The 27,613-nt window shown below is 36.6% G+C and overlaps 1 protein-coding gene across 3 annotated transcripts; it reads left to right on the plus strand.

The window, feature by feature from the left end:
• Positions 1-6: 6 nt before the first annotated feature.
• On the plus strand, positions 7-27,024 carry LOC131435986 (sarcosine dehydrogenase, mitochondrial). 3 transcript variants are annotated; one of them, XM_058604317.1, is made up of 7 exons: positions 145-231; positions 12,712-13,961; positions 14,014-14,211; positions 14,263-14,405; positions 25,922-26,027; positions 26,089-26,679; positions 26,747-27,024. In XM_058604317.1, exons 2-7 carry the CDS (start codon positions 13,131-13,133, stop codon positions 27,005-27,007), a joined length of 2,130 nt encoding a protein of 709 aa, XP_058460300.1. In that variant the 5' UTR covers positions 145-231; positions 12,712-13,130; the 3' UTR covers positions 27,008-27,024. The 3 variants fall into 3 exon arrangements, 2 of the variants coding, with proteins under 2 accessions (XP_058460300.1, XP_058460299.1); XM_058604316.1 differs by lacking the exon at positions 145-231 and adding an exon at positions 8,652-9,070; XR_009230564.1 differs by lacking the exons at positions 12,712-13,961; positions 14,014-14,211; positions 14,263-14,405; ... (1 more) ...; positions 26,089-26,679; positions 26,747-27,024 and adding exons at positions 7-81; positions 296-501 and having other exon boundaries at positions 142-231.
• The last annotated feature ends 589 nt before the right edge of the window (positions 27,025-27,613 follow it).

Here is a 27,613-nt window from a genome sequence, read left to right on the forward strand (position 1 = left end):
ATTAAACAGAATATTCCCAGTACTGATTTATACATTGCTGTGAGCAGTTCTATTAACGAGCAAGTGTTTAAAATGAAGCTGGTAGGTTCTTTTGTATCAATGCATAAGTTGACCTTACTGATTTTCCAATCTGATGCGTAGACTATTCTACTAACGTTCATCATGCTTTTCATCGGAGCAGTGTTAGCTTTCCCTCAAGATGGAACCGTAGGTCCAGCAGGGTCGATTCAGGTGAATTATAATTCTTTTGAGCGTGGAGCTGCTTTTTATATTATGTTTGTTATTATCAATCCAGGATTCTGTGGTGGGAATCAACAATGTTGGTAAAAAATCTTCCGAGGAGGATTCAGATTCGGTTGAAAGTAATGAAGCCAAGGTGAAAACAGTCGTTTAGCTGATGAAAATTATATAACTAATTACATTCTAATATGCAAGTGTACAATAGGCTGTTTGTGTCCAAAATTTAATAAAGATTTAATATTCTTTATTTCTTACAAGGAATTCATGAGTGATAAAAATATAATTTATCATTAAAGTTTGAATTACTGCACCACTCCAAATTAGGAGGATAATTTAGATTTCATCTTCAAATGAGGTTTTCCGTCCTGCCAATGCTTCATGGAGACCGATACAGGTCAGATTGAAAACAAAAATAATAAAAAATCAAAACGAAAGTCATAGTTTCAACGTTGTCGGAATGTTTTCCTGCACATCATTGTGTAAGCAAAGAGTATTCAAAATTACACTTTTCGGATCGAATGTTCATCTCTACCTTTACATAACAGTATTTTATGGATATAAAAATGCTAGTTAAATTATTTCAGTATTCTAATATGATTCGCCACTGTGGCCAGGGCCGTACCCAGGATTTCATTTCGAGAGGGGCCCAAAGATTAAAACATAATGTTACTGAAGATTGCTTATGTACCTGATTCTCGGTGTGCCTTTTACGGCTGTTTTTAACATACACTTAAAACTTTTCCACTGGAGCTGATATTTTATTACATTTCATTACGTTTAATGTCTTGTTATTTCTGTAACACATGTCTGAGACATTCTAAATAATTATATGTTTTTGATTTCGGGAGGAACCAAATCCCCTTCACCCCCCCTCCCCCTCCCCCCCTCTTGGTACGTGACTGACCATGGCCCTTATTAGCGGCAGGGCTTGCATATTGAAGCAACGAATATGAACGAAAGGGTTTCACTATCTGTGCTATTCACACACATTCGTATGTCAGGTAGAATTCACAGCGCAACCCAAGCCAGGAGAGCTGCTTCGTTCGTTCATTAGTTCATGAATATGCCCGCTTGCTGAGACCTATGCTTCATGAGGTTAGCATTTGATGAATGGTTCTCATATTGTAGATGCCTATGAGGAAACTAGTTTCATAACTTTTAATTCCGATGAATATTAATTTAAAGAACATTGCTTTTAGTGTTTCTAGGATATGTACACAGTGTAAACTGCCAAGAAACAAATGGATCGTTTTGAAAATGGGCTCAAATGCAAAATTTCTGCTATAAAATGTTTAAAGTCTGTTTGAAATGTGATCAAATTTGGTCTTGGAATGCGAACATTATGTCAAAAATGATTTCTGTAAACCTACTTTTTAAAAATAAACCGTAAACATTGCCTATATGACGTTGCTTCGCGTCTTGTAGCACACCGTGAGGCATGGTCTTCTTTCTCGTACAATTAGGTTTTTTACCGTCACTGCTAACCTCAATCGGATGAACACTTTTTGACAGTCCAGCAGTACTGTTTGTAAACAGAAATTTCTTTTGTTTGTTTATTGACAAATTGGATCAGACCATTTACGGTCCGTATCGCCTAAATAAAGTTTTAAAATATTTGTTCACGTTTGAATACAGTTCGTTTTTGATATTTATTAAATAAGAGTGACTAGTTGCAAAGTGTAAAGATGATTGTTTTAGATGTGCTCTTCGATTTTTGTTTAAGCTTGTTTGTAAACAGTATCGCTGAACTGTCAAGGATGAATACTTGTTCATTTGTGTCGTCACGATAAAAAACCTAATACTAACGAGAGTGAACCCTTCATTTCATTACATTGTCATGGATTGCTTAGTTCATGTGTTAACTGAGAATGAGAGCACAGACAATTTACTTGGCAAGGGGAATTGGTCTGCTCAGTAGCATATACTCTCACGCATCCATTTTCTCTCTAATATAGGTCTCTCATTCAGCTATGTCAAGCAAAGTGTTCACAGCAGATATTTTTTGTTGCTTCGTTCGTTTGAGGATTCACAATACAAGCCCTGATTAGCGGTATCACTATACGGGGAAAAATAAAATGAGTTTAATGAAAAAATAATTACTTGGAAGAGCTTCATGTTATTATGAACACCACTTTTCCTACATTTTGTAGAATTGATTTTTTCACTACTGTGATTTTCACTAGTATGCTACTGGTAGTACATAAAATCAAGTGAAGTGATATGTGAGTGAAGTGGAAGTGAGAGTGAGAACGGTAATAATAGCCTGTATCTTGCTTTAATCTTTTATATGTGGATTTCACTGTGTCACTAGGTTGTTTTTTTAAAGACCATAACTCCCGTATTGCACCGAGTATTTCGTTAGGATTCTTCGACTCAGACCACTGGTGAAGGAACATCGGAAAATCACTGTGAATTTCGGAGGATTGACACGATTGGCGGTCTGATTCTAACAGAAAGTTCTTTATTCGAAATATTGATTCTTATTACTATTTCCACAACAACTTTCACTTTCAGCTCACTCACATCCCAAGTAGCACATGTAACATGTTCATAAAAAATAAAAACAAAAAAGATGCTGCATAATGGTCGCATGACAAACACGACGAAACAAATCGTATTATGATGGTGGCAATGGAGTCAAAATAATGTTACGAATTGACATCTCATCATACTAAGTTACAATAAGTTGACTGTTTTTAAATGCCAATTGGTCACCGTAACACAATGTGACAATGAAAAAGTGACACACTACAAGACAAAGTTAAGTAATGATTTCATATCGGTTACCGTATTCGTTGTGATGCAACCAAGAAATACAAATGCAGTGTCGGATGAAAGCTTCTGTACTCCCGGACAATAATATTAAATCGATAAGTAGAAAATTCATTCAGTTTCAAAAATAGGCTAAAGTTATATCTGCGCTTATACGCAAATTTTTTGCCGGTACATGTGCGAAGCAAACTTGTTTCGTTTTGGGAAGAACATTCGCACTACCAGAGAGAATATTTCTACACTGTGTCACGGCAGTGTATGCATGGAAAAACTTTTGCCAATGGCTACCCTTATGACCAGGGAATGAAATATTCATTAAATTTGAAAGAAAGTAGAATTTTGAACCATTGCGTTTGGTTAACTGTTTTAACTTTGGTATATGAAAAACTAATATTAATCACAAAACAGTTCTAACTGAACACATTTCGATTTTTTAGCTGTAAATTTCATATGACGGGAATAAAAATATGAATATTATTTTGTATGGCGATGTTCTGAAACCCAAAATATCGAAGGCGCGCACATTTTCAATAAGTACAATGATCAACTTCATCATAAATATTGAATAGCATTTAAATTTTGAGTAGACATAGTGAGTTTAAAGAATATTGAATTCTATATTTTAGCTCCCATTATCGGATGCCAATTTTTGGTCGTAAATGTTGAATGGGAAAAATATCAACAAATTGTAACTTGACACAAACTTATATTTTCTGTTTCATTGTGACTGATGTACGCGCTTAATCAAATCAAATATTCCTTACTGAGAAGTTGTTTGGCAACCCTCGGTAAGTCGCACAAGCAACGCCTCTTACGCTTTTCATGTTACATAGTAGTTATAATGCTCGTTGCAAAGTCTTCAACTTGTTCCATGAATTTGTGTCATATAAAAGTTACTGTCAGTGAAGTGTAATAGCGTGTGCTACTTGGGATACCACTTTACTTGATTTTACCTGTTACTGGTATCATGCATAGTGAAGCTATCACGATAGTGAAAAATAAATATTGTCCCAACTAGAGGAATATTCGAAATGACCGTTAATATGGTTCAAGAATCTAATTTGAGTGTCCTGTCTGTTAGTCTGTGGAAGTACTCAACAGTTGTAAACATCGGATAAATTCCGCAAATCGGTTCTGTTTAGAACCATTAAAATATTCTCAATGAATTATGCGATGTCTTCCTCTACTGAGTATGTAAATCCACTGGAAAAAACTACTAGAACATTGTTCATTGCATTTTTACTCCCACTCGTTTCCTATTGCAATGAATATGTTTGTGGTCAATAAGTAGTATTTTATTATAGATGCACCGTTACAATTCTGGAAACAAAGCAGTAAAAGTTTCAAAATTGCAAACACAAACAACTTATTCGAACAATTATCTATTTTAAGAAGTGTGAAAGAAGCGTGAAGTTTCACTCGTATGCACTTTCTCCGGTTTTGTCTGTGACATTACCCACTCGCCTTTTTGATATACTGTAGAATAATATCGTAACTTTATTCTTCTTTATTCAGTTCGCAAAAAAATCAAAATTAACACTAAATATTGATTATAGGGACGTAATATTCATTCTTGTCATCAAAAATGAATTATATTTGTGATTTTTATGCTATCGCTATTAAACCCAATTAAATGGTATTTTGCATGAATTTTATGCATAGAACTTGACATATAAGTAGGGTAGATCCGAGTGAGATGCCGCACCTTTTTAAAAATGGATATTTCTCGGTTGAATTTTCATTAGGGCGCATAAGCAAGTGACAGTTTCTCTGTGTTTACTTTCTCTTCTATTAATTACCAAGCGGATAGGGGCTGGGGTCCACAAGGAGATTGATAGTACCTATTAGCTCTCTCCGGACTGTACCAGCCTAGATGCCGTGTGGAATCCGGCGGAAAAAAATGAACCAAGAATAGATCCACTGGGTTCCTGCTTCCATGTCGTAAAATGCGACAATTGCAGGAGTTTCTTTTTCCTTCCAGTTATCAGATATTTTCAATGTTTCACTTCTGATTACTCTATTTTACTAAATTATCTCTTTACTCAACCTATCAATTTCCGTCTAGCTTCGGAGAAAAGTTTTATTAGGAATGATTTCTTCTTCCATTTTATTGATTGTCTTTCAGGATTATAAAATGAATGATAAAAATCAACCATTGCGCAAATCCGTTTATATTACAAAGTTAATAACAGAGATAACATATATCGGTATATTGAATACATAGTGAAAAACACTTGATATTAATATTTCAAACAGTAAATTAATATTTTCTCGGTAGTCGGCTGTCCAGGTCAACCAATATAACCAATTGAAAATTTTAATAAATAATTAAAATAACAAAGAATCAAGACGCGTGTGAAATCTGTTGACCTTTGTTTGGTGATTTAAAACGATTTTATAATAACTGTTTAGAATATTTCAAAGCAATGAATCAACTTTTTTGTCTAAATCCTATTCGCTCGTTTATTTTGTATCACGTAGTTTCATTTATAAAAAATAGGGAAGTTTTTATTCTTTACGCGATAGTATTGCAAATTTTTCTTCAGTTTCCTCGAATAAGAGCTGTGAATCAAGACTTCCCGGGACTTCAATATAGGATATTGTTGAAACGTTCACTCGGGAAGTCAGTGAGTTTAGTGGTGCATCCGAGCATCTTGAAACCGGAACATACAGAGTCGCGCGCGAATAATACCAATAGTGAAATTTTTACTAACAAATTTCCTTCTCCCGTGACATTTGTGGAGTGCGCAGTAGTATATACGGCCTCTAGTAACAACAAGTGTTGGACTAACATCCCTTCCCATTCCGGCCGGCGCCGGTACTGATCAATGATTTCTGGGATTACCAGAAGATGTACATTGAAGGATGATTTACCAGTCCCAGGTCGGATCATCTAAAAACTCCCTGTACAATTTCAGCTAATTCCGATCAGTAACGGAGTAGCAACCAGGGGTGGTCGCTCAAGCTCTTCTATTAATCACCAAGCGGCTTCCACGTTTATCACTCAACTCTTTGCATAAAATGATTCCCGAAACTTTCGACTTTCGAACAGAGTAGTGAAATCAAAGAAAATCTTTTTAATCACATTACAATAATCGTAAGAGAGAGTGATTAAAAAAAAACTGCCACTTGCTTATACGCCCTAATGAAAAATCAACCGAGATCTCTTCAAAACTACTCGCCGAATCAGAACTTGATTTATTGTTATTAAAAGTAAAACGATCGACGTATAAAAAGCCTTACTGCAAATGACAGTTTCTTTTTGTTTACTTTTTCTCTCGCCAATTACCAGATTGACGATTACATAACACATGGGTCAATAAGTCCCGAGACTAACAATGTAAACAACATTTTTTTTGCAAATTTTTTTTATTCATCAACATAATCACCTTTTAGGGTGATACAATGGTTCCAACGTTTTTCCAATTTTTCAATACCATGTTTATAAAAAAAATTATCTTTCGCTTCAAAATAAGCTTCAGTTTCAGCGATGACCTCCTCATTTGAGCCAAATCTTTTTCCCTGGAGCATTTTTTTAAGATCAACAAAGAGCCAGTAGTCACTGGGGGCTAAATCTGGCGAGTATGGGGGGTGGGGAAGCAGATCAAAGCCCAATTCGTTCAATTTCGCCATTGTTTTCATCGACTTGTGGCAGGGTGCATTTTGTTCCATCGAAAGCAATCGCGGCACAAACCTTTTTCATGCTCAATTTTTCATAAATGATAGTAAATACACTTCCATATGATATCTGTGTCATCTCAGCCGGTGTAACGGCTTCCACAGGTCTACCCGAGCGTTCCGCGTCATTTGTGTCGGTACGACCACGTTTAAACTCGGCGAACCACCGACAAATCGTTGCTTTTGATGGACAAGAGTCCGGATAACATTTTTCAATCCATTGTTTCGCTTGCACGGTGTTTTTACCCATTAAAAAAACAATGTTTTATCAAAACACGAAACTCGTTTTTTCAATTTTTTAAACAAACTACAAAACGACTTCACTCCAACCTCGATAACTCAGCTGTTTCTGGTCGGATCGACTTAAAATTTTGACCCGTTTCAAGCAAAGGTTAGTACTCTAGAAAGATGTGGTTACTGGTTTACTACGAGCGTCATCTCTGCTTTAGTGTCGGGACTTATTGATCCATGTGTTACCAAGCGTTTTCCACGTTTATCACTCAACTCTTTGCATAAAATGATTCCCGAAACTTTCGACTTTCAAACAGAGTAGTGAAATCAAAAAAAAACTTTTTAATCACATCACAATAATCGAAAGAGAGAGTGATTAAAGAGAAACTGCCACTTGCTCATACGCCCTAATGAAAAATCAATCGAGATTTCTTCAAAACTACTCGCCGAATCAGAACTTAACTTATTGTTATTAAAAGTAAAAGGATCGACGTTAAAAAAGCCTTACTGCAAATGACAGTTTCTTTTTGTTTACTTTTTCTCTCGCCAATTACCAGATTGACGCGATTACATAACTCTATATGACGGGAAAAACTCGACGAGGAATATCGGTGGCAACCAAATGCATTTTATGCCGGATCCGGCATTCCAATACATGTACACGCCGGCAGCTCAGTCATCGCCGATGAGGAAAAAAACGTCCCGGATCGTCCCGGATGGTCCCGTCCCGGAATAGTGCGAATAGACTTTTAGATTAGAATTTTTGGGGAAATTTCTACAATGGCTCCGTAATGATCGAAAGAGCAAGTTTTAAATTAAATTTAAACTGAGAATCATCCCAAATCGATACCAACGATCTTCTAAGTATGTGTGTTTGTATTGATACGTGATGAGATTCATCTTTACAATCATTTTAAGGATTGCATCTTCAATCATGTGTGAGGTAATCAATAGGAGAAAATGAGACTCATTATTGAGTTTTTGCCACCCTTGTCCAGCGATCAGATTTCATAGAACGTTTTGAAAGCTATTTCCTTGTGATGATATAGTTCCGAAATATTCACTTGTGAATATGCGACCTTTTTTCTCAAGTCCCGGACAATTTGTACTGCTCAATTAACATATTGCTTTCTTATTTAGTTCTTAATTCATACGTGAGTTTTTCCCAAAAAAATATCCCAAAATCTGGTTTCATACCTTCAAAAATAGATTCAATAATCTGAGTTTATTCGAAACAGTTTCATAAAGTCTCATCCTTATCAATGGGTACTTTAGTACACCAAACACCCTGTATGAGTGTGGTTATCAAAGTTCTATTTCGGTAAATTTTGCATTTGCGTACATACCCACATTTAGAATGTATTGTAGTAGCCATGACGACAATGCACAAGAACGAGAATTGAATTGACTAGTAAAGTGTAGAGCAAATCCACCGATCAGAACTTATAAATCTTAATTTCCTTGTTGAATGCCACTTACACTCAGAAAACTATTGAACGAAATAACAATTTGTAACGATTGCAATTTCCGTTTTTGGAATGGAATATTACGGTTATGCACAAAACATATTGTTTTCATAATAGTATACACTCCCCAAAAATTTCCATGCCAATTGATTTTATAGAAATGTTAACGTTCATGCAAAAACTCCTTGAGACATTTAAGATAAGGGGTAATTGCCGTTTACGTGGCTAAAGCAATGACCGATGAGCTAGCGTCTGTGAAGCTCCCTATCAACAGATGTCAAACGGGAAGGTTCTAGCTGTGATGGCTTATCAACAAATAAGAAAATAAACAACCACAAGCCAACAGGATTCTGCTCTGCAAGGAATCTCGCTCGCAATGGTACAAACCATTTGGACGAATCAGTTCGAATTTGTTGCTCCTTGGAATTGGTCAAGTTGGAAGCAATTGAGCTTAGCGACGTGGCAAAAGTCTTCGGATACATGCAACATATCATATAAAAGAATAAACGCAGTGAAATATTGAACTAACTTCATAATGTTTAGACTGCCCAAAGGAAGTTTGGAAAGATACAAACAGTTCGCAAAACACCATGAGAAATTGGGTGGACTAAGTGTTGCGTTTTCGAAACGAGATTCGTCCACCGAAGTGAAGCTTCCGGAAAGTGCTGATGTTGTGATAATCGGTTAGTAATTTTAGTAATTCATGTTAATGTTTCAAAAGCGGCAATTTTCGGATAAACACTTTAAGTGCAAAATTTGGACTTGAGACTGCATTGAAATAATATCATTAAAATATCTTCAATGCAAAAAGTCGTTTGAAAAAACTGTGCAACAAAAAACCTAACTGATTGATCCGAACTTGGATTCTCCATTGCGAAAGTCGTTCGAACATCTTCGGAGCAAGAAGTCGTTCCAAATATTACAGCACACAAACCTAGCTTATGGATCCGGATTTCACATTAAGACTTACACTAGACTTTTACTACGAAATTCAATCGACTGAAAAAGTTTGAATGCAAAAGAAACGGATGAATATATTTATTATGCAAAAAGACCTCGTGCTTTATAGAAAAAATCTTGAAAACTTCTTTTTTTTGTATTTGCCCAAAATAGACGATGTAATAACTGAGCGAAAAATAAATCATATGTGCTATTCAAATAGCTACGGATTGGACAAGCTTGGCAATATCCTATTTCTAGGCTTCGTAATATTAATACTGAGCCTAAGTTTGTGAAAATTGGGTGAGCCATCTCTGAGAAAATGGAATGAGTTCCGTTTTGGAGTTTTTCACCATTATTTTCGGTACGCCCAGAAGTGGGAACTGGGGACCGCTATTGCCAAAGTCGGTTCATTTGGCCATCAAACTAATCGAACCTTCAAATACGGCGCTGGTTTTACAAGCCAGTTGTCATATGTTCGAGCCCCGACCTGGAAGGATTCTTAGTGTCAGTAGGATCGTAGTACTAAAGACTGTCCCAGAAAGTATGGACGCACTTTAATTTCGCTGTAAATAATTCACAAGTGCTAGATATTCAAATTTTAATCGATACACTGATAATATTAGACTACAACAACAGAATATTATTCTCAACATTTGCTACTTAGTTATTGTAGACTAGCTGGCTCACCTTCTTGCGAACGTTCATTATTAAATTCCATACAGACTTCTTGGTGACAAGCTTTGACACTTTTTTCCGAACTTTTTCGAACTGTTGAATGGTTTCGGCTGCCGAGACATGTTTCCTAAGATTTGCCTTCGTTAATGCCCAAAATTCTTCAATTGGTCGAAGTTGTGGGCTATTTGGTGGATTCTTGTCTTTTGGGACGAAAGTGACATTTTTGGTAGTATACCATTCTACCGTTGATTTCGAGTAGTGACAAGAAGCAAGATCTGGCCAGAAGACAACAGGATCCTTGTGGCTTCGAATCATGAGTAGAAGTCGTTTTTGTAAACATTCCTTGATGTATATTTCGCTGTTCATTGAAGCAATGGTGATGAAGGGTTTCGAAATTTTACCGCAGCTACAAATTGCTTGCCAGACCATAGCTTTCTTACCAACTTTTTCGACTTTAATCGATGTCTCGGACTGGTTTAACACTTGCCCTTCTCGCACCGTATAATATTCTGGTCCCGGCAAGGATTTGTAATCGAGTTTCACGTAGGTTTCGTCGTCCATGATTATGCAGTTCAAATTTCCAGCAAGAATCGTATTGTACAGCTTTCGAACCCTCGGCCTGATCGATGCTGCTTGTTTCGGACTACGTTTTGGTTGTTTCTGCTTCTTATAGGTTCGAAGATTCAAACGTTCTTTAGCATGAAGAACATTTGACTTCGAAGTGCCCACGTTTTTGGCTACATCCCGAACTGAAGCCTCCTTTTGCTCGAACGCCTTCAGTATACGTTTATCCAACTGAGGGTTAGCAAGACCTATTTTTCGACCCGTTTTCGGTTTATCCTCAAAGGTGTTATCCTCACCGAACGTCCTGATTGCATTTCGCACGGTCTTTTCACTTACTCCTTCCATTTTTGCTATCTTTCTCAGTGACAGTCCGCGTTCTGTGCACCATTTGTGCACCATTTTTTTGTTCAGCTGAAAGTCCATTTTGCATTTCGAAACAAATTAATGAAAACGAATAAACAACTGCACAAGTGGTTAGAGAAGAGTGTAAACAACAGGACGCAGATATAAAAATTGACAGATTCTGAACCATGGCGAAATGGCAGCGGTTTTTGGTTGCGTCCATACTTTCTAGGACAGTCTTTAGCCATGCAATGATTCTGTACGCTAAGAATCGGCTGCGAAGTCTGTTGAAACAGAAAGGCAAAATTCCACAAACGGAATGTAATGCCAAGACTTTACTATGAGCCAGGTTTAGATTTTTGTTCCGTTTTTATTTGGATCGTCACTTTTGAAATTGATTTTTTTAAGGCGGTTTGGAAAGAAAATCAATAGCGTTCCATGGCATCGCAAGACCTTTCATTTGAAATTAAGTTTGCCCCCTTCAATAGCCCCATTTCTCAATCCTAAACTATCAGTAATAATAAATTTGTGCGGATAGAAAAAAATGATTTGTCGATTACGTTACCTGTGCAACTATATCTCCGAAGCTTGAAGTTTCAGCTGTATGATCTTCAAACTCGATCCACAACATAATATTAGTTTCGAACGAGCCGAAAATTATTAAAATCGTTTCATCCATATTCGAGAAAATTGAGCGGTAATGAGTTTTGAGTCGTTTACGTCACATATACCATTTTATTTCCGGAACCAGGAGTGATAACATTCGATCTTCAAACTCCATCAATGACCTAACAGTAGGTTTCAAACAAGCCTAAGCTTTTTGACATCTGTTCTGCCGTCTCCAAAGAAATTCAGCGGTAGGAAAACAGTCTGTTTTGTCGGTTAAGTCACTTAAGCCATCACAATTCTGGAACCAGAATTGACAGACTATTTATCTTCCGTTTTCATTAATGACCCAGTAGTAGCTTTCAAACGAGCCTAAGCTTATTAAAATTGGTTCAGCTAAATCCGAGAAAATTGAGAGGAGAGAAAAAATATGCGTTCGTCGGTTACGTCACTTATACCATTGTATCTTCGGAAAAGAAAGTGATAGCGAGTGTATCTTCGAACTTGAACAATGACCCATTAGTAGTTTTCAAACGAGCTTTATTCGAAAGGTGCACACACATACATACACACATAGCCATTTTGCGATCTCGTCGAGCTGAGTCGAATGGTATGTTACACTATGGGTCTCCGGATCTCTGATCAAAAGTCGGTTTCTCCAATATCAAACTTGTTATGCAAACCAATTTTTCGCTGATTTGAGGGGTTAAACATTACCCCCAATCGTATGCTTAGTGCACATAATCAATTTTATTTGTTTCTACGTTTCGTCTCGCTATTATTTGTAAACAGGCCCTTTAGTCGTTATTTTATTCAATTTGATTTGGAATTGTCTATTTTTCTGTTGTTGGTATGACGATATGCCGGCGTCTTTGTTATTTAAAAACAATCTACGATCAGTACATTGAAATGGTAAGTTCATTTATCGAACTTTGACAATCTGCTTCTTGATAAATTTATGTTCGTGCCTTTGTTACTTTGTGCCTCACGTCAAACATACCAGCACATACCGACCAATTTTAGCAGTAACGAACGTGTAGAACAATTCACTTTGTTGTTTCAGCAACTCAAATTATCAACCATTCGAGCTCAACGCAATGAACCTATTAGACCTCACTCTATAGATAACCATTTACCTTGAACTGATTCACCCGTAGCTCATATTTAAATTCATCTTTTTCCTCTTGCCGAACAGGGGGAGGTTCCGCCGGATGCAACACATTGTATCAGCTGACGAAACGAGGAGTTCATGCCATTCTGCTGGAACAAGCGAAACTGACGGCGGGGACCACCTGGCATACATCCGGCTTAGTATGGAGTTTGAGACCGAATGACGTAGAGATCAATCTACTAGCTTCCACGAGAAAACTTTTGGCGACATTGGAGGAAAAGACCGGCTATAATTCAGGATGGATCAACAATGGAGGCCTATTCATTGCACACTCGGATGTACGGCTACAAGAATACCAACGATTAGCTACGCTTGGAAAATGCTTTGGGATCGAAAGTCAGATTCTAACTCCGAACGAGGCGCAAAAGTTGTTCCCACTATTAGATCCCGAATCGTTCACTGGAGCTTTATACTCTCCAGCAGATGGACTTGTAGATCCTGCGATGATGTGTACAGCGTTAACTAAAGGAGCAGTGGCCAATGGAGGAAGAATTATCGAAGATTGTCAAGCAACCAAAATAGTAACCGGAGAGAATCTATTAGGAACCAAAGATGTACGAGGTGTTGTAACTAACCAAGGTACGATCAGAACTAATACAGTGGTGAACGCCACCGGAGTGTGGGGAAGGGATTTGATTGAGCCGCTAGGTGTTCACCTTCCTTTGATTCCGATGAAGCACGCTTACGTTATTTCGGAGACCATGGACGGTGTCCACCAAATGCTGCCAAACATTCGTGATCACGACTATTCGTTATACTATCGAATTCAAGGAAAATCCATGTGTCTAGGAGGTTATGAAAGTAACCCAGTTCTGCTTAATAAGGTTCCAGAAGACTTCCACTTTGGATTGTACGACCTTGATTACTCGGTTTTCGACACCCACATTCAAGGAGCGGTCAAACTTACTCCAGAATTTGGCAAAGCGGGTATTAAAAGCACTATCTGTGGACCGGAATCGTTTACTCCCGATCACAAACCGTTGATGGGTCCAGATCCCATCATAAACGGTCTATTCCATAACTGTGGTTTCAATTCGGCAGGAATGATGTTGGGAGCAGGCTGTGCTGAACAGCTAGCCCAATGGATCATAAACGACAGTCCCGACTTACACATGTTTGCGTATGATGTGCGAAGATTCAGCCCGAAACAAAGAAAAGCTTTGAATTGGGCAACTGAGAGAAGCCACGAAGCATATGCGAAAAACTACAGTATTGTGTTTCCTCATGACGAGTCTCTTGCTGGCAGAAATTTTACTGTGGATCCCTTCCATAAGGTAATTTTCATTTCAAATAAAAGAAAGATAGTATTGTTAAAATCGTTTACAGCAAATGATCCAATATGGAGCCGTAATGGAAGAAAGACATGGCTGGGAGCGCCCCGGCTATTTCTTACCAGAGGACACGGTGGTCGTCCAACCATACGACTGGTACGGATACTACGATTATCCTAAAAATGCTAACACAAACTATGAGGAAACTCTAAAGAAAGACTATACTTTCGGGTTCCCGGAACATCATGATCTGGTAGGTATATCCTTGTTTCTAGATTGCTTGATTATAGCTCCCTGATTATAGATTGGAGAAGAAGCTCTAACATGTCGACATGATGCAACCATCTTCAATCTGAGCTACTTCTCTAAATTGTTCCTTACTGGTAGTCAAGCGAAGGAAGCTGTCGAGTGGATATTTACTGCTGATTTGAATAAACCTGTCAATAAGTAAGTACATATGAGAAATGAATGAACGTATGGTGACACTTCAATTAAGAACAGATTGAAAAGAACTGACGAAAGGAATAGTAAAAATGAAAATTTTCGAACAAATTTCCGACAGAGATGAGACTTGAATCCGTAATTTGCACTATCTGGGGAAGTTGTTTTGTCAATTAAATTACCCTGCATGTGAAGCACCATGCAGAAACCCGGCTAATGTAACAGGAATCCTGTGCAGATTCATCTGTGTACAGGCGCTACGCAGTTCAATTATTAGTCAATGTCACATGGAACATTTCCCCGGATAGGACAAGTGACGGGTATAAATACTATGGCAGTAATTTTTTCGCAAATTTTCATTTCTACTCTTAACAGTTCGGCTGAAAAGTTCGTATCGTTTAATAGAAACACACATTTTTTTGCCAAAATTCGTTTTTATTATTCAACATAATTGTCATCAGAGGCGATACAGCGATTATAGCGATCTTCCAACTTTTCGATACCATTTTTGTAGTACGATTTGTCCTTTGCCTCAAAATAGGCCTCAGTTTCAGCGATTACCTCTTTATTGCTTCTAAATTTTTTACCAGCGAGCATTCTCTTGAGGTCTGAGAACAGGAAAAAGTCACTGGGGGCCAAATCTGGAGAATACGGTGGATGAGGGAGCAATTCGAAGCCCAATTCGGTTTTATTTCGATATAACAGCTCCAAACACTGCTCAGAATCATCAATTCGTTTTTGTTTTAGATCGATTGTGAGCTCACGCGGCACCCATTTTGCACAAAGCTTTCTCATATCCAAATATTCGTGAATAATATGTCCAACACGTTCCTTTGATATCTTTAGGGTGTCAGCTATCTCGATCAACTTCACTTTACGGTCATTGAAAATCATTTTGTGGATTTTTTTCACGTTTTCATCGGTAACAGCCTCTTTTGGACGTCCACTGCGTTCATCGTCTTCGGTGCTCATATGACCAGTACGAATTGTTGCTTCGCCCGGTGCAGAGTCTGGATAACACTCATCAAGCCATTTTTTGGTATCGGCGGCACTTTTTTTCATCAAAAGAGCCATCAACACACGAAATTCCTTTTTTTCCATTTTTTTCACAATAACAAAAGTAGCTTCACCAAGGGGAGAGTCGCTTAACACAAACTATATTGTGTTTCTAAAAAAACACGTGGTATACTGTGAGCCTAATGTCGTTTTCGCTTGAGAAAACTGAAACTGACCCAAGGTAGTTTCATCAAACAAACACTTTTCACGAAACTGTGTTGATTTCGCACTTAGCAACGGGGGTTTGAGTAAAACTGATTTAAAAACCAGGTTCGAAACTGACTCGATTTTCAGTTCAACAACGTTGAAACTAGGTTCGAAACTGACTTCAAACAAACGGTTTGACAGCAGTTAGAGTGGAAACTGGGTTAGGTTTGGCATCAAGCGAAAACGACATAAGTGTGCCACTCTGTGCCCTCTGTGAAACAGCTACTTATCAAAACTGAGCCCTTTGTGTGCCGCAACTGTACAACTGGATGAAAACGAAAATGCCAATATTGATAAATGCACCAAAGCATTGTGTTAATGTGTGATTGGCACATTGTTCTAAGCGTCCTCCCCTTGAGCTTCACTCAAAATGCAATATCTCACAAACTAATAATCAGACAGCTGTCAAATTTATACACATATCTTTTGAAAGTTGGTACTAACTGAAAATGGTATGGATTTAATTCTAGTGTCGCCCTCTCATAGAAACGATACGAACTTTTCAGCCGATCTGTTACTTTCGTCTGACGTTTTTCAATCTTATCTCCACATGCAGAAATTGCCAGTTCAGTTTCCGCAGGAGTAATCAATGGACTACAAAAGTGATTCTGATATTTTTGAGCCAGATCGATTGTAACACACGACAACAAAAGCTCTATTTTGTAATAATACTGAACTTTAGTGTAATAATACGAAAACTTTAGTATTGAAAAATGGTAAAATTTTATGTTTGATTTGACGTTGAAAAAACAATAATTCTCATTCCAGAAAACTTGTCAAATCGATTAATCACGTAAGTTGAGTTGCGTTTCAATTTATGATTTGGATGAAGAAATGTTTCGGTTACAAGAGCAATATAAATTTTGCGTCATTCTAAAAAATTGCCAAATTCATCTTAACTCGATTCTAAATAACGAGAATTTTAAATCAAAATATTCAAATGATTATTAAAAATCATTGCTGAATATTGAATATTGTTTGCAGATTGCCATCCAATCATTTGAAACAGTTATTCTTCTAGGAAAATCATTCTTCTGGTTGATTTTTTAAAAGGTATAGGTTTTGAGTTTCAAAAAAACTTGAAAAAAGCGCTTTAAATCTGTGTTTGAGTCCATAGAACGATCAATATAAACATTAAATGCTTGAAGATGACTTCATGCAAATGTTGGCCGCGGCTCCACTTTAGGTGGTCCATGCGCCAGCTCCAATTTTGGCACATTCTCTCCAACATATCTGCCGGTATTACACGAATAATGCCACCGGCCAATAATCCACACCAAATAGTGACTTTTTGGGATGCATTGGCAGCTCTTGCAATGCTTCTGGCTGGTCTTCACTCCAGTTGCGGCAATTTTGCTTGTTGACGTATCCATTTAACCAGAAATGAGCTTCGTCGCCGAACACAATTTTGCGATATAAATGTGGATCTTTCGCTAAGTTTGCCAGCGCCCATTCATGATTAAATTTTAGACCAAACAAGTTTGACAGTAACACAAGACACGATTCACATGTGATCTGTCAAAAACAGCGTTGCCAAAAAGATACCAGCAAAAAAAATTCCCGATCAGTTCGCAAAAACGAGTTCATAACAGAAACTAATTATGGTAACCTATGCTATTAAAAATTTAGTTTCGCAAATTGTATTCAAATTTCTAACAAGTATCAAAAACAGATACAACTTCGAATTCTATCATGATCTGCCCATAATACTGGCATATGTCAAACCGGATGAAGAAGATGACACTGCAGATGTACCGGTTGATTGTTGATTTGTTGATGGATTAGAATGTCACAGCAGATGGATCTCAGTCGGTGTTGAACAGTCGTTCGCACCGCACGCGTATAGCTCTTGGCTCCTGGAATTTTTTTCTGGCTACCTAGAGTTTCATTGATTCAAGGCTACCTGAATCACTAACTAATGTCGTTTTTGCTTGAGAAAACTGAAACTGACCCAGGGTAGTTTCATCAAACAAACGCTTTTCACGAAACTGTGTTGTTTACGCGCTTAGCAACGGCGGTTTGAGCAAACCTGATATAACAACCAGGTTCGAAACTGACTCGATTTTCAGTTCAACAACGTTAAAACTAGGTTCGAAACTAGCTTCAAACAAACGGTTTGGCAGCAGTTAGGGTGGAAACTGGGTTAGGTTTGGTATCAAGCGAAAACGACATAAGTGACTAAGTGATACAAAGAGTGATATTAGAGTGACTAAGTGATACAAAGAGTGATATTAGAGTGACTAAGAAATTAATCAGCCTTTTTTAAGGCTAGCTAGGAGTCTAATCGAAGACTAATTTAGCCTAGTTAATTTAATTTGAAATTTCAATAATTTCAAAAATGCCTGCGTCCAACCGGAAAGGCAACAAGCCTAAGGCTAAAAATAATTCAATACGGAATAAATCACAATCCGTTATTCAACATTTTTCTAATAACATTCACGATCTTATAGAATCTGAATGTAAAAATAAAAGACAACGGACGGATTTCCCTTCCGTTGATCCTATGCCGTCTAACAATATTTACGAGATTCTTCCTGAATCCGATTGTAGCGACATAGAAGAAAATTCTTCAAAAATTCCCAAAATTGACGCTTGTCGTTCTGGGAAGAAACATCAATCTATGCCACCAGTGACGGTGATGATTTCCGACTTCAAAGCATTCCGTACTGAGCTTTTTACTTTTCTCCCGGAAGTAAAAGTCTCATTTCAAATCGGACGAAGAGGAGAATGTCGAGTCTTGGTGGATGGATTGGAAGATTACGAACGTCTTATTCGATATTTGACCGAGAAACTTCATAAATTTTATTCATATGATATAAAATCAGACAGACCCTTCAAGGCTGTCTTGAAAGGATTATCAAATGATCAAAGTATTGATGAAATTAAAAATGAACTAAAAGAATTGCTTGGTTTTGCCCCTTCCCAAGTAATACTTATGAAAAAAAGAGCGAATGGTACTTCTAAACCACGCTCTGGAATTTCCCATGAACTTTACCTAATACACTTCAATCGAAGTGATGTAAACAATTTGAAAACTTTAGAAAAAGTACGTTTCATTTCCCACATTTAAATTCATTGGGAACATTATAAACGGCATAATCGTATTGCAAACTTAACGCAATGTCGTCGTTGCCAAGGCTTCGGTCATGGAACCAAAAATTGTCATATGGATATACGGTGTTTGAATTGTGGTAAATCGCATTCGAAAGACGTTTGTCCAATGAATGAAACCACTGATAAATTTTCATGTTCAAATTGCAATGGAAATCATAAATCCAATTATTTGAAATGTCCTGTCAGGGAAAAAATTTTAAACGCTCGTTCGCTTCGACAACAAGTCAAATCAACGACCTTAAATTTACAGAACATACCTGAAAATCAAAAAACCGTTACAAATGCCACGCCTAATTCTTCTAAGGCACTGATCTCTTCGAAACAAAAAACAGGTACGCCTGCCAATTCGTCTTCTAACGAAAACAATTTATTGACAGGTAGATCGACCTCGTCATCATCTTCTTCTAATGTCAGTTATGCTGGTATATTAGGTAGAAATCTATCACCTATTTCTTCTAATGTAAATAATCAAAACACAGGACCGCCTTGCAGTTCTTCTTCTAACGAAAAGAATTTATTAATAGGTATTCCGGCCAAATCATCTTCTTCTAATGGCAGTCTACCTACAAATATTCCTTCAATGCTATTCGCTTCTTTAAATGAAGTCGATTTAGGCGATATAACTGAAAATAAAATGATCTACCTACAAGATCAACTTTTTCAAATGATCATCCAAATGAATTCGACTTCATCACTTTTTGAAGCATTTCAAATCGGATGGAAATTTGCAAATAATATTATAATGAATTTAAAATTTAACAGTGATGTTAAATAATTATTTGAATATTTTAAATTGGAATGCACGATCTTTGAAATCGAGTGAAGATGAATTTTATAATTTTCTCAAAGTTCACAAAATTCATATTGCCATTGTGACAGAAACTTTTCTTAAACCAAATGTAAAATTGAAAAGTAATCCACATTATGTGGTTCATCGATTTGACAGGTTTACTGGAATGGGTGGTGGAGTTGCCATTTTTGTCCAACGGCAAATTAAACATCGAATTTTACCTTCTTTCAATACTAAAGTTATTGAAAGCTTGGGAATCGAAGTTGAAACCATTCATGGAATTTATTTCATCGCTGGAGCATATTTGCCATTCCAATGCACCGGAGAACAATTAAATTTCTTTAAAGGCGATTTGCAAAAACTTACAAGATATCGATCGAAATTTTTCGTAATAGGGGACTTAAATGCTAAGCATGTCCAGTGGAATTGTAGGCAAAATAACAGTAATGGTAAAATACTTCATAATCAACTCTCAGCTGGTTACTTCACAGTTCTTCATCCCAGTAATCCTACTTGTTTCTCTTCCGTGAAAAACCCGTCTACAATTGATCTGGTTCTAACAGATCAAAGTCACATTTGTAGTGAACCGATTACTCATGCTGACTTTGACTCAGATCATCTTCCAGTAACATTCAGACTTTCCAACGAAGCTATAATTAATCCAATTAGTTCTATTTTCAACTATCATAGAGCCAATTGGTTGGATTACAGATCTCACATTGAAAATCATGTGGATCATGAAACTATTTTAGAAAATTCTGCGGACATCGACACAGCAATTGATAATTTGAATCATTACATTATCGAAGCTAGAAATCTTTCAGTTCCAAAAGCCCAAACTAAATTGAATTCTCCTATCATCGTTGACAATCTTCAACTGCTCATTCGGTTGAAGAATGTTCGTCGACGACAATATCAACGTTCTCGTGATCCTGCTATGAAAAACATAGTTAAGGATTTACAAAAAGAAATTAAACATAGATTTACTCTTTTGCGAAATGAAAATTTCGCTAAAGAAGTTGAACAAATTAAACCATATTCTAAACCTTTCTGGAAACTTTCTAAGGTTCTTAAGAAACCTCAGAAACCAATTCCTGCTCTCAAGGAAGGAAATCAAATACTTCTTACAAATGGTGAAAAAGCTCAAAAACTTGCTCAGCAGTTCGAGAGTGTCCACAATTTTAATTTAAACGTTGTGAGTCCTATTGAAAATGAAGTCTCACTGAAATATGATCATATTTCAACCCAAGTGTTATCACACGATGACATTATTGAGACGAATTTTGATGAAATTAAATCAATTATTAGGAAACTCAAAAACATGAAGGCTCCTGGTAATGATGGAATTTTTAATATTCTTATTAAAAATCTTCCCGATGTTGCCTTGAGACTCCTGGTTAAAATTTTCAACAAGTGTTTTTTATTAGCTTACTTCCCAAAAAGATGGAAAAACGCTAAAGTAATTCCTATCCTAAAACCTGATAAAAACCCAGCAGAAACATCAAGTTATCGCCCAATTAGCTTACTTTCATCTATCAGTAAACTTTTTGAAAAAATTATTTTGTTGAGAATGATGACTCATATAAATGAGAATTTAATTTTTTTACCAGAGCAGTTTGGATTTCGTCATGAACATTCAACTACTCATCAACTTGTCAGAGTAACGAACATGATAAAATCAAATAAATCTTCTGGGTTATCCACTGGAGTTGCTCTTCTAGACATAGAAAAAGCATTCGACAGTGTTTGGCACAAAGGTTTAATAGCAAAAATGTCTGATTTCCAGTTTCCTATTTATTTGATCAAAATGATTCAAAATTATTTAACTGATCGTACTCTTCAGGTTAGCTATCAGAATTGTAAATCTGAATTGCTACCCGTACGAGCCGGTGTTCCGCAGGGTTCGAGTGTAGCTCCAATCTTGTATAATATTTTCACTTCTGATCTTCCAAATCTACCCGTTGGTTGTCAGAAATCGCTATTCTGTGACGACACAAGTCTGTTAGCCACAGGTAGAAATCTAAGAGTGATCTGCAGTCGCCTACAAAGAAGTTTAAATATTTTCAGTGATTATCTGTCAAAATAGAAAATTAAACCAAATGCAGCAAAAACGCAATTAATTATCTTTCCTCACAAGCCAAGAGCTTCTTTTCTTAAACCAAACAATAATCACATTCTCAAATTGAATGGCTTGGAATTGACATGGTCTGATCAAGCTAAATACTTAGGTTTAACGTATGACAAAAAACTCACTTTCAAGGATCACATTGAAGGAATCCAGGCAAAGTGTAATAAATATATTAAATGTTTATATCCTCTTATAAACAGAAATTCTAAGCTCTGTCTAAAAAACAAATTGTTAATTTATAAACAAATTTTCAGACCAGCCATGCTTTATGCGGTACCAATTTGGTCAAGCTGTTGTTCCACCAGGAAGAAAACGCTTCAAAGGATTCAGAATAAAATTCTGAAAATGATTCTGAAGCGTCCTTCCTGGTTTAGTACAAATGAGTTACACAGACTCACAAATATAGAACCATTAGATGTAATGTCACATAATATTATAAGCAAATTCCGACAAAAATCGATGCAATCTTCAATTGAATCGATTCGCTCTCTGTATTAGTTAGTAAGTTAGTATATAAGTTCCTTTTCCCCATTACACAATACAAGTAGGTTTAGAATTTTCCCTACACAAAAATCTCAGAATTGCAGAAGCAAATGATGTCTTCATGGTAATAACCAAATCATATATATAACAGGGCTGAAAAGTCACCACTTGTGGCTGAACACCCAATTTAAATCTTAATAATTTAATTTTAACTCATATTCCAATAAATAGTTATTAAAAAAAAAAAAAAAAAAAAAAAGATGGATCTGTTGTTTACATTAGATGCAACAGGTGCCTTGAAAAAACCAGCCATGGCAACAGAATGTGTTTGCAGAATTTTACGTATACACAAAGGTCTTTTTTACGCTATTGTACAGTATTTCATGCGTTTTTTACGCGAATTTCCGAAGTTATGCGAGTTTTTATATGCGAATTTTCAAAACTATGCGGTTTTCGATTTAGGAAATCTTAACATTCCCCACAACTCAACAGTCCCATAGTCAATTTTTTTCAAACATATTTTTGTCTAGATAACATCAGCGCTTGATGTTTTATGATTTTTTGAAGACATTTGATAATAAAAACTTTTTGTAGTTTTTTGCGCGGATTTTCTAAGTTATGCGTTTTTATTTTGTAAATTTTTTTTGTGCGGTACGTATCCCCCGCGTAAAAAACGACTTTAGTGTATTCTGTAAACCCAATCTGATATTGAACTAAACCGCTGATTTATGATTTCCATCACTATTAGAGCATGAATATTTATCAGCGATTTCATCCATTGGACAGATATCTCGTGAATGCGAATTGTCCATTTTTTTCTTTTTTCGTTGAAAATTAATTATCACAACGACAATGGAAAAGTGACACTCCTCCAAAAACTCCAATCGAAAAAAATCTATCTTTGGCTTTTTGTGACTAAAATGCTTGGAAAACATAAGTTATAATAAGGGGAGAAATGGCGGCATTTCTCCAAATGGTCAGAAAGATATAAGCTTTCAAAAACTACCACCGATTAATTTTGTGGTGGCACGAGAGCTGAGAAACTTTGGGTGGTCGGGATGGGACCACCGATTGGATTGGAACCACCTGATCTTACGCATATACATATTATAAAACTCAAAAACAAGATTTACGTTTAAAAAACAATTCGAGGAGATAAAACAGCGAAGGAAACCAACACACCCTGTGAAATAGAAAGTTGTGTATTACGAACATTTCATTTGGTACGTGGGTCATAGATCTATGTATTTATATATGCAGGGCGACCAGTTTATCAAAGTGGCTTGAACGATCGAATTTAATACAATCTTTTTAGCAATAATTTTTTCTCAAACGAATGTTAAGTCTGACTTTTTGGATGAAATATAAGTTTTTATCATTTTTTCACCAATACTTGATGGAAAATTGCTTACATTTTATGAATGTAGATTTTAATTCCTCAATAAACAAATTAACTACACTGCTTCAGTGCATTTGTATTAGACCGCGCTACACAAAATAAACAAAACTAAATATTTTCTGTTAAAAAGCATTCCATTTCCTTTGCCTCTCGCGTGTTAAATTGCGAGCTCCGTTTGGAGTTTTTAACCGCTACAAAGAAGAAATTTATGTTTTGGTTTTGTTTGTTATTCTAGTGACAATTTGAAAATTTCAATACTCACCATGTATTTCGAGACCTGGATGTTGAATCTCGATGAAATTAAATATAATCTTTTGGGATTATTAAACCCTTCATTTGCTCCATTCATAACCAACAAAAGTTTCAATCTAGAAAAGCTTACTGTATAGTTTAATAATACTTGCTCCTATTTACACTGTCACTTATAGAAGCACACTTTTGAAATTGAAAGTTTACCCACTCAATAATCTGTAGTTCCGGAACCAAAAGTTAAATTTGTACTAAGTTAAAACCGATTATATAGAAAATTAAATAGAAAGTTAAAATCGATTCATAGAATATATATGACTATTAACTTAAGTTGCTAATTATTTTACATGCGAATAATAAAATTCTTTTAAATTGATTAATCACTTTTGAATCTGCCCTCACGCTTCAAAAAAACAAGAGGTACTAAAGACGCACCGAGAATTAGATTCGTAAAGAAGTTAGATGTTTTATTTTTGATCAGTGCCTTTTCTGAAATGAAATACGGGTCTGAACACAGCACATGAAATTTCGGAAGCCGAAATGTTTTTATGATGCCAAATGTTTTAGAATTGCATGAAACGTCGGGATCAACTGATGAGATATTGTGCATGCAGAAAAAAATCGGAAGCGACGTCTCTCTCGCCTGATTATGTTGCTCCAGCGAAGTTCACTGTGCACCAATGGTATATAGACTGTCATGCGATATATTAATCACTCATAATTGTATGAAAATTCTATCCTTTGTAACGTTGTAACGTGGTTCATAAACAAGACAACAGAATATGTATAAAGTATCATGATTCTATCAGTTGATGAATAGGAAATGGCAGTTAAACTGACATCGCTCGGCAACGTCGCTGCGCTGGACTATCCAGCGAGTTGCAGATTAGTGCTGCAGCGACAATACTAAAGGTTGCTGCTTTCAATGAAATTTCCCGATAGTTGTTTCCAAGAGTATTCAAATCGTCTCAAAAATTATCTCGAAACATATTTTACACTTGGGTGGTATGACAGTCTCCATTAACGAAATTAATTAAATATAATCAAATAGAAAATAGGTATATAAAATATCACATACCTATGTATGTTCACAAACTTCATGCGCGCGTCTTAAACTTAGCTGTAAACCACGCAAAATGACACACAAATTAAAATTTAAAAAAAAATCACGCATTCCATAAAAATCTGATAACACCGACAATGATAGGCAGATGGCGCTTCGATCGTTTGATGTAGTTTAATTTTGGGCAGTAAATTCGCAGTTCCCGTCGCTTGAACATTTTTTAGTTTCGCGAATCGTTCAATAATGACATTTTTCACTAATCAACCCACACTTGCCACAGCATGCGCTTGCCACTGTCACTCAAAATAACTGTTCCGATCAATTACTTTACTAAAAGTTGCCTGATACACTTTGAAATTAGACTTTTTTGAGGGCATCATCCAGCACTCCCAGTGATGCCCACTCTCCCTCCTGATCTCGACGAACTGAATCGAATAGTACATGAACTTCGTTTTAAATTTAAATTTATTAAAATCTATCGACCACGAACAACTTGGGATCAATACAGAAGCTGTTAATAATTTGGTTAAAAATTTCATAACTTATGTACCGATGACCAAATATAAGTATCTCGAAATGTCGATAGACATTATAATTATTGTTACTTTTTCCACTGTTACGTGTTCAGAAAGAGCAAAGAGTGAACAATTCGACGTAAACATTTCAGAAGGGTCTAAAAACAATTGACAGATTCTCTTCGTTTATTTTCTCTTTCGACTATATCTGCGTTATTATGCAATTTTTCGTAACATATCCGATATTGTTACAAAGCTGGAAATATTTTCTTTCGTTCTACATGAATATTTTGTAGATAAAAGTGAAAATTAGGGAGTTGTCAACAGAAGTAAGCAAAGAGAATCTCTCATTCGTTTATGTGACCTTATGAAATGTTCTCGTCGAATTCATAAATTCAAAACTTTGTAAAATTACAGAAGAAATATGCTTTTACCATTCCGAAAGGAGAAATGAACAAGATAACAATGGCACTCAACTATAATATATAATCGTGTTTATACAATATTATTAATTTCAGGACCATATACACATGCGCTTTGAACAAATCTGGCGGCGTTGAATCTGACGTCACCGTCAGCATTATTGAGTCTGGTCAAGGAGAACTTCACGACCCCATTTTCAAGGTTGATGTGCATTGTCTGTAGCCGATTAAAGTCTAATCCTATCTTTCTTTTTTATGAACAGGGTCGTGGATATTATATCGTGGCGGGTGGAGCATCTGCATATCACACAAAATCGCACATTTGGGCAGCAATTCAGGAGAAAGCTCTGCGAGCTGTCGTGACTGACCAAACCGATGTATTGGGAGTCCTATCGATCCAAGGACCGAAGAGTCGAGAAATCTTGCAAAAAATAACCGACTTTGATCTGAACGATGATAACAAATTACCACCAAACTCGAACGCAGTTCTGAGTATCAAAATTAATCCGTTCTACTCGTGCAGTGTGAGAGTTTTAAGAGTTAGCTTTGTTGGGGAGCTTGGATACGAATTGCACATACCGGAAGAAAGCTGCAACGATGTTTACAATGCATTGATGAAAGCCGGATACAAGGATGGGCTGCGCAATGCAGGCTACCGAGCACTTTACTCATTGAGCAGCGAGAAGGGGTACCATTTATGGGGTTCGGATTTGCGTTCTGATGATACGCCGGTAGAGGCAAACCTGGGATTCACCTGTAGGAAGCATGGCGACTATCAGGGTCGTGTCGTTGTCGAAAGACAACTACAAAACGGAGTAAACAAACAATTAGCGTTCTTCACATTGAATGAACAGGTGAACACAACTATCCAATTTTGTACCATCCAAAAAAATTTTTGTATGAACATTTTATTTCCTATAGGTTTCGATTTGGGGGTTGGAAGCTGTCTATCGGAATGGAGAACTTGTTGGACACCTTCGGCGAGGCGAGTATGGCTACACATTACATAAACCAATCGGACAAGCGTATGTTACCCGAAAAGACGGAGACTACGTTACAAACGAATACATCAAAAGCGGTCGATACCAAATTGAGATTATGGGCAAACTCTACAACGCCGAATGCCACCTGAAAAGCCCGTTTGATCCCAAAGGCGAACGAATATTAGGAATCTATAAATAAATTTTATTGCTAACGTACTAGTTTTACTACTTTTCCATTATCCCAACTAGTTCCCGGTAGAAGTCGATAGATCTTTTGCAGAATGTCGGAGAGTCCATAAAAATTTATTGCATGTAACCTCTAAAGTGACAAGGATAATGTTCAAGGATTATCGTTCTGAATTTATGGCCATCGCTTATTTCATTCTTGAGAGTGAGAAAAGCTTAACCACAAATTTGTTGAAACTCTATCCCACACAAATTTCTCTATTTCGTGAAAGGTCTACAGTTTTGGAGAGGCTGTCGCCTGAAAAGAAATGCGGAAAACAAAACAAACGAGCAATGATTCGAGTTAAGAGGTGGCACTTCTCTAGTGCACAACCAAACATAAGCGTAATTGGATCTTCCTGCGTCCCATATAGGTCCTGAACGTATAGCGATTTTCCTTTCTCCGACTCAAGTGGTTAGCGTTTAAAAGAACTTGACATTCGTACGGTCTTCGAAAGTCAAGGGGCGAGGGAAATAACATAATAAATTATCCTTAATTTGTCATAATTTGGTCACGCCGACACGCGACTCTAGGGAAACGATGTCAGAGGTGACTTCTTTTTTATTGAATAGCAAAAGT

Source organism: Malaya genurostris, chromosome 3 (genome assembly GCF_030247185.1).
Source record: "Malaya genurostris strain Urasoe2022 chromosome 3, Malgen_1.1, whole genome shotgun sequence".
In the NCBI taxonomy this organism is placed as follows: Eukaryota; Metazoa; Arthropoda; class Insecta; order Diptera; family Culicidae; genus Malaya; species Malaya genurostris.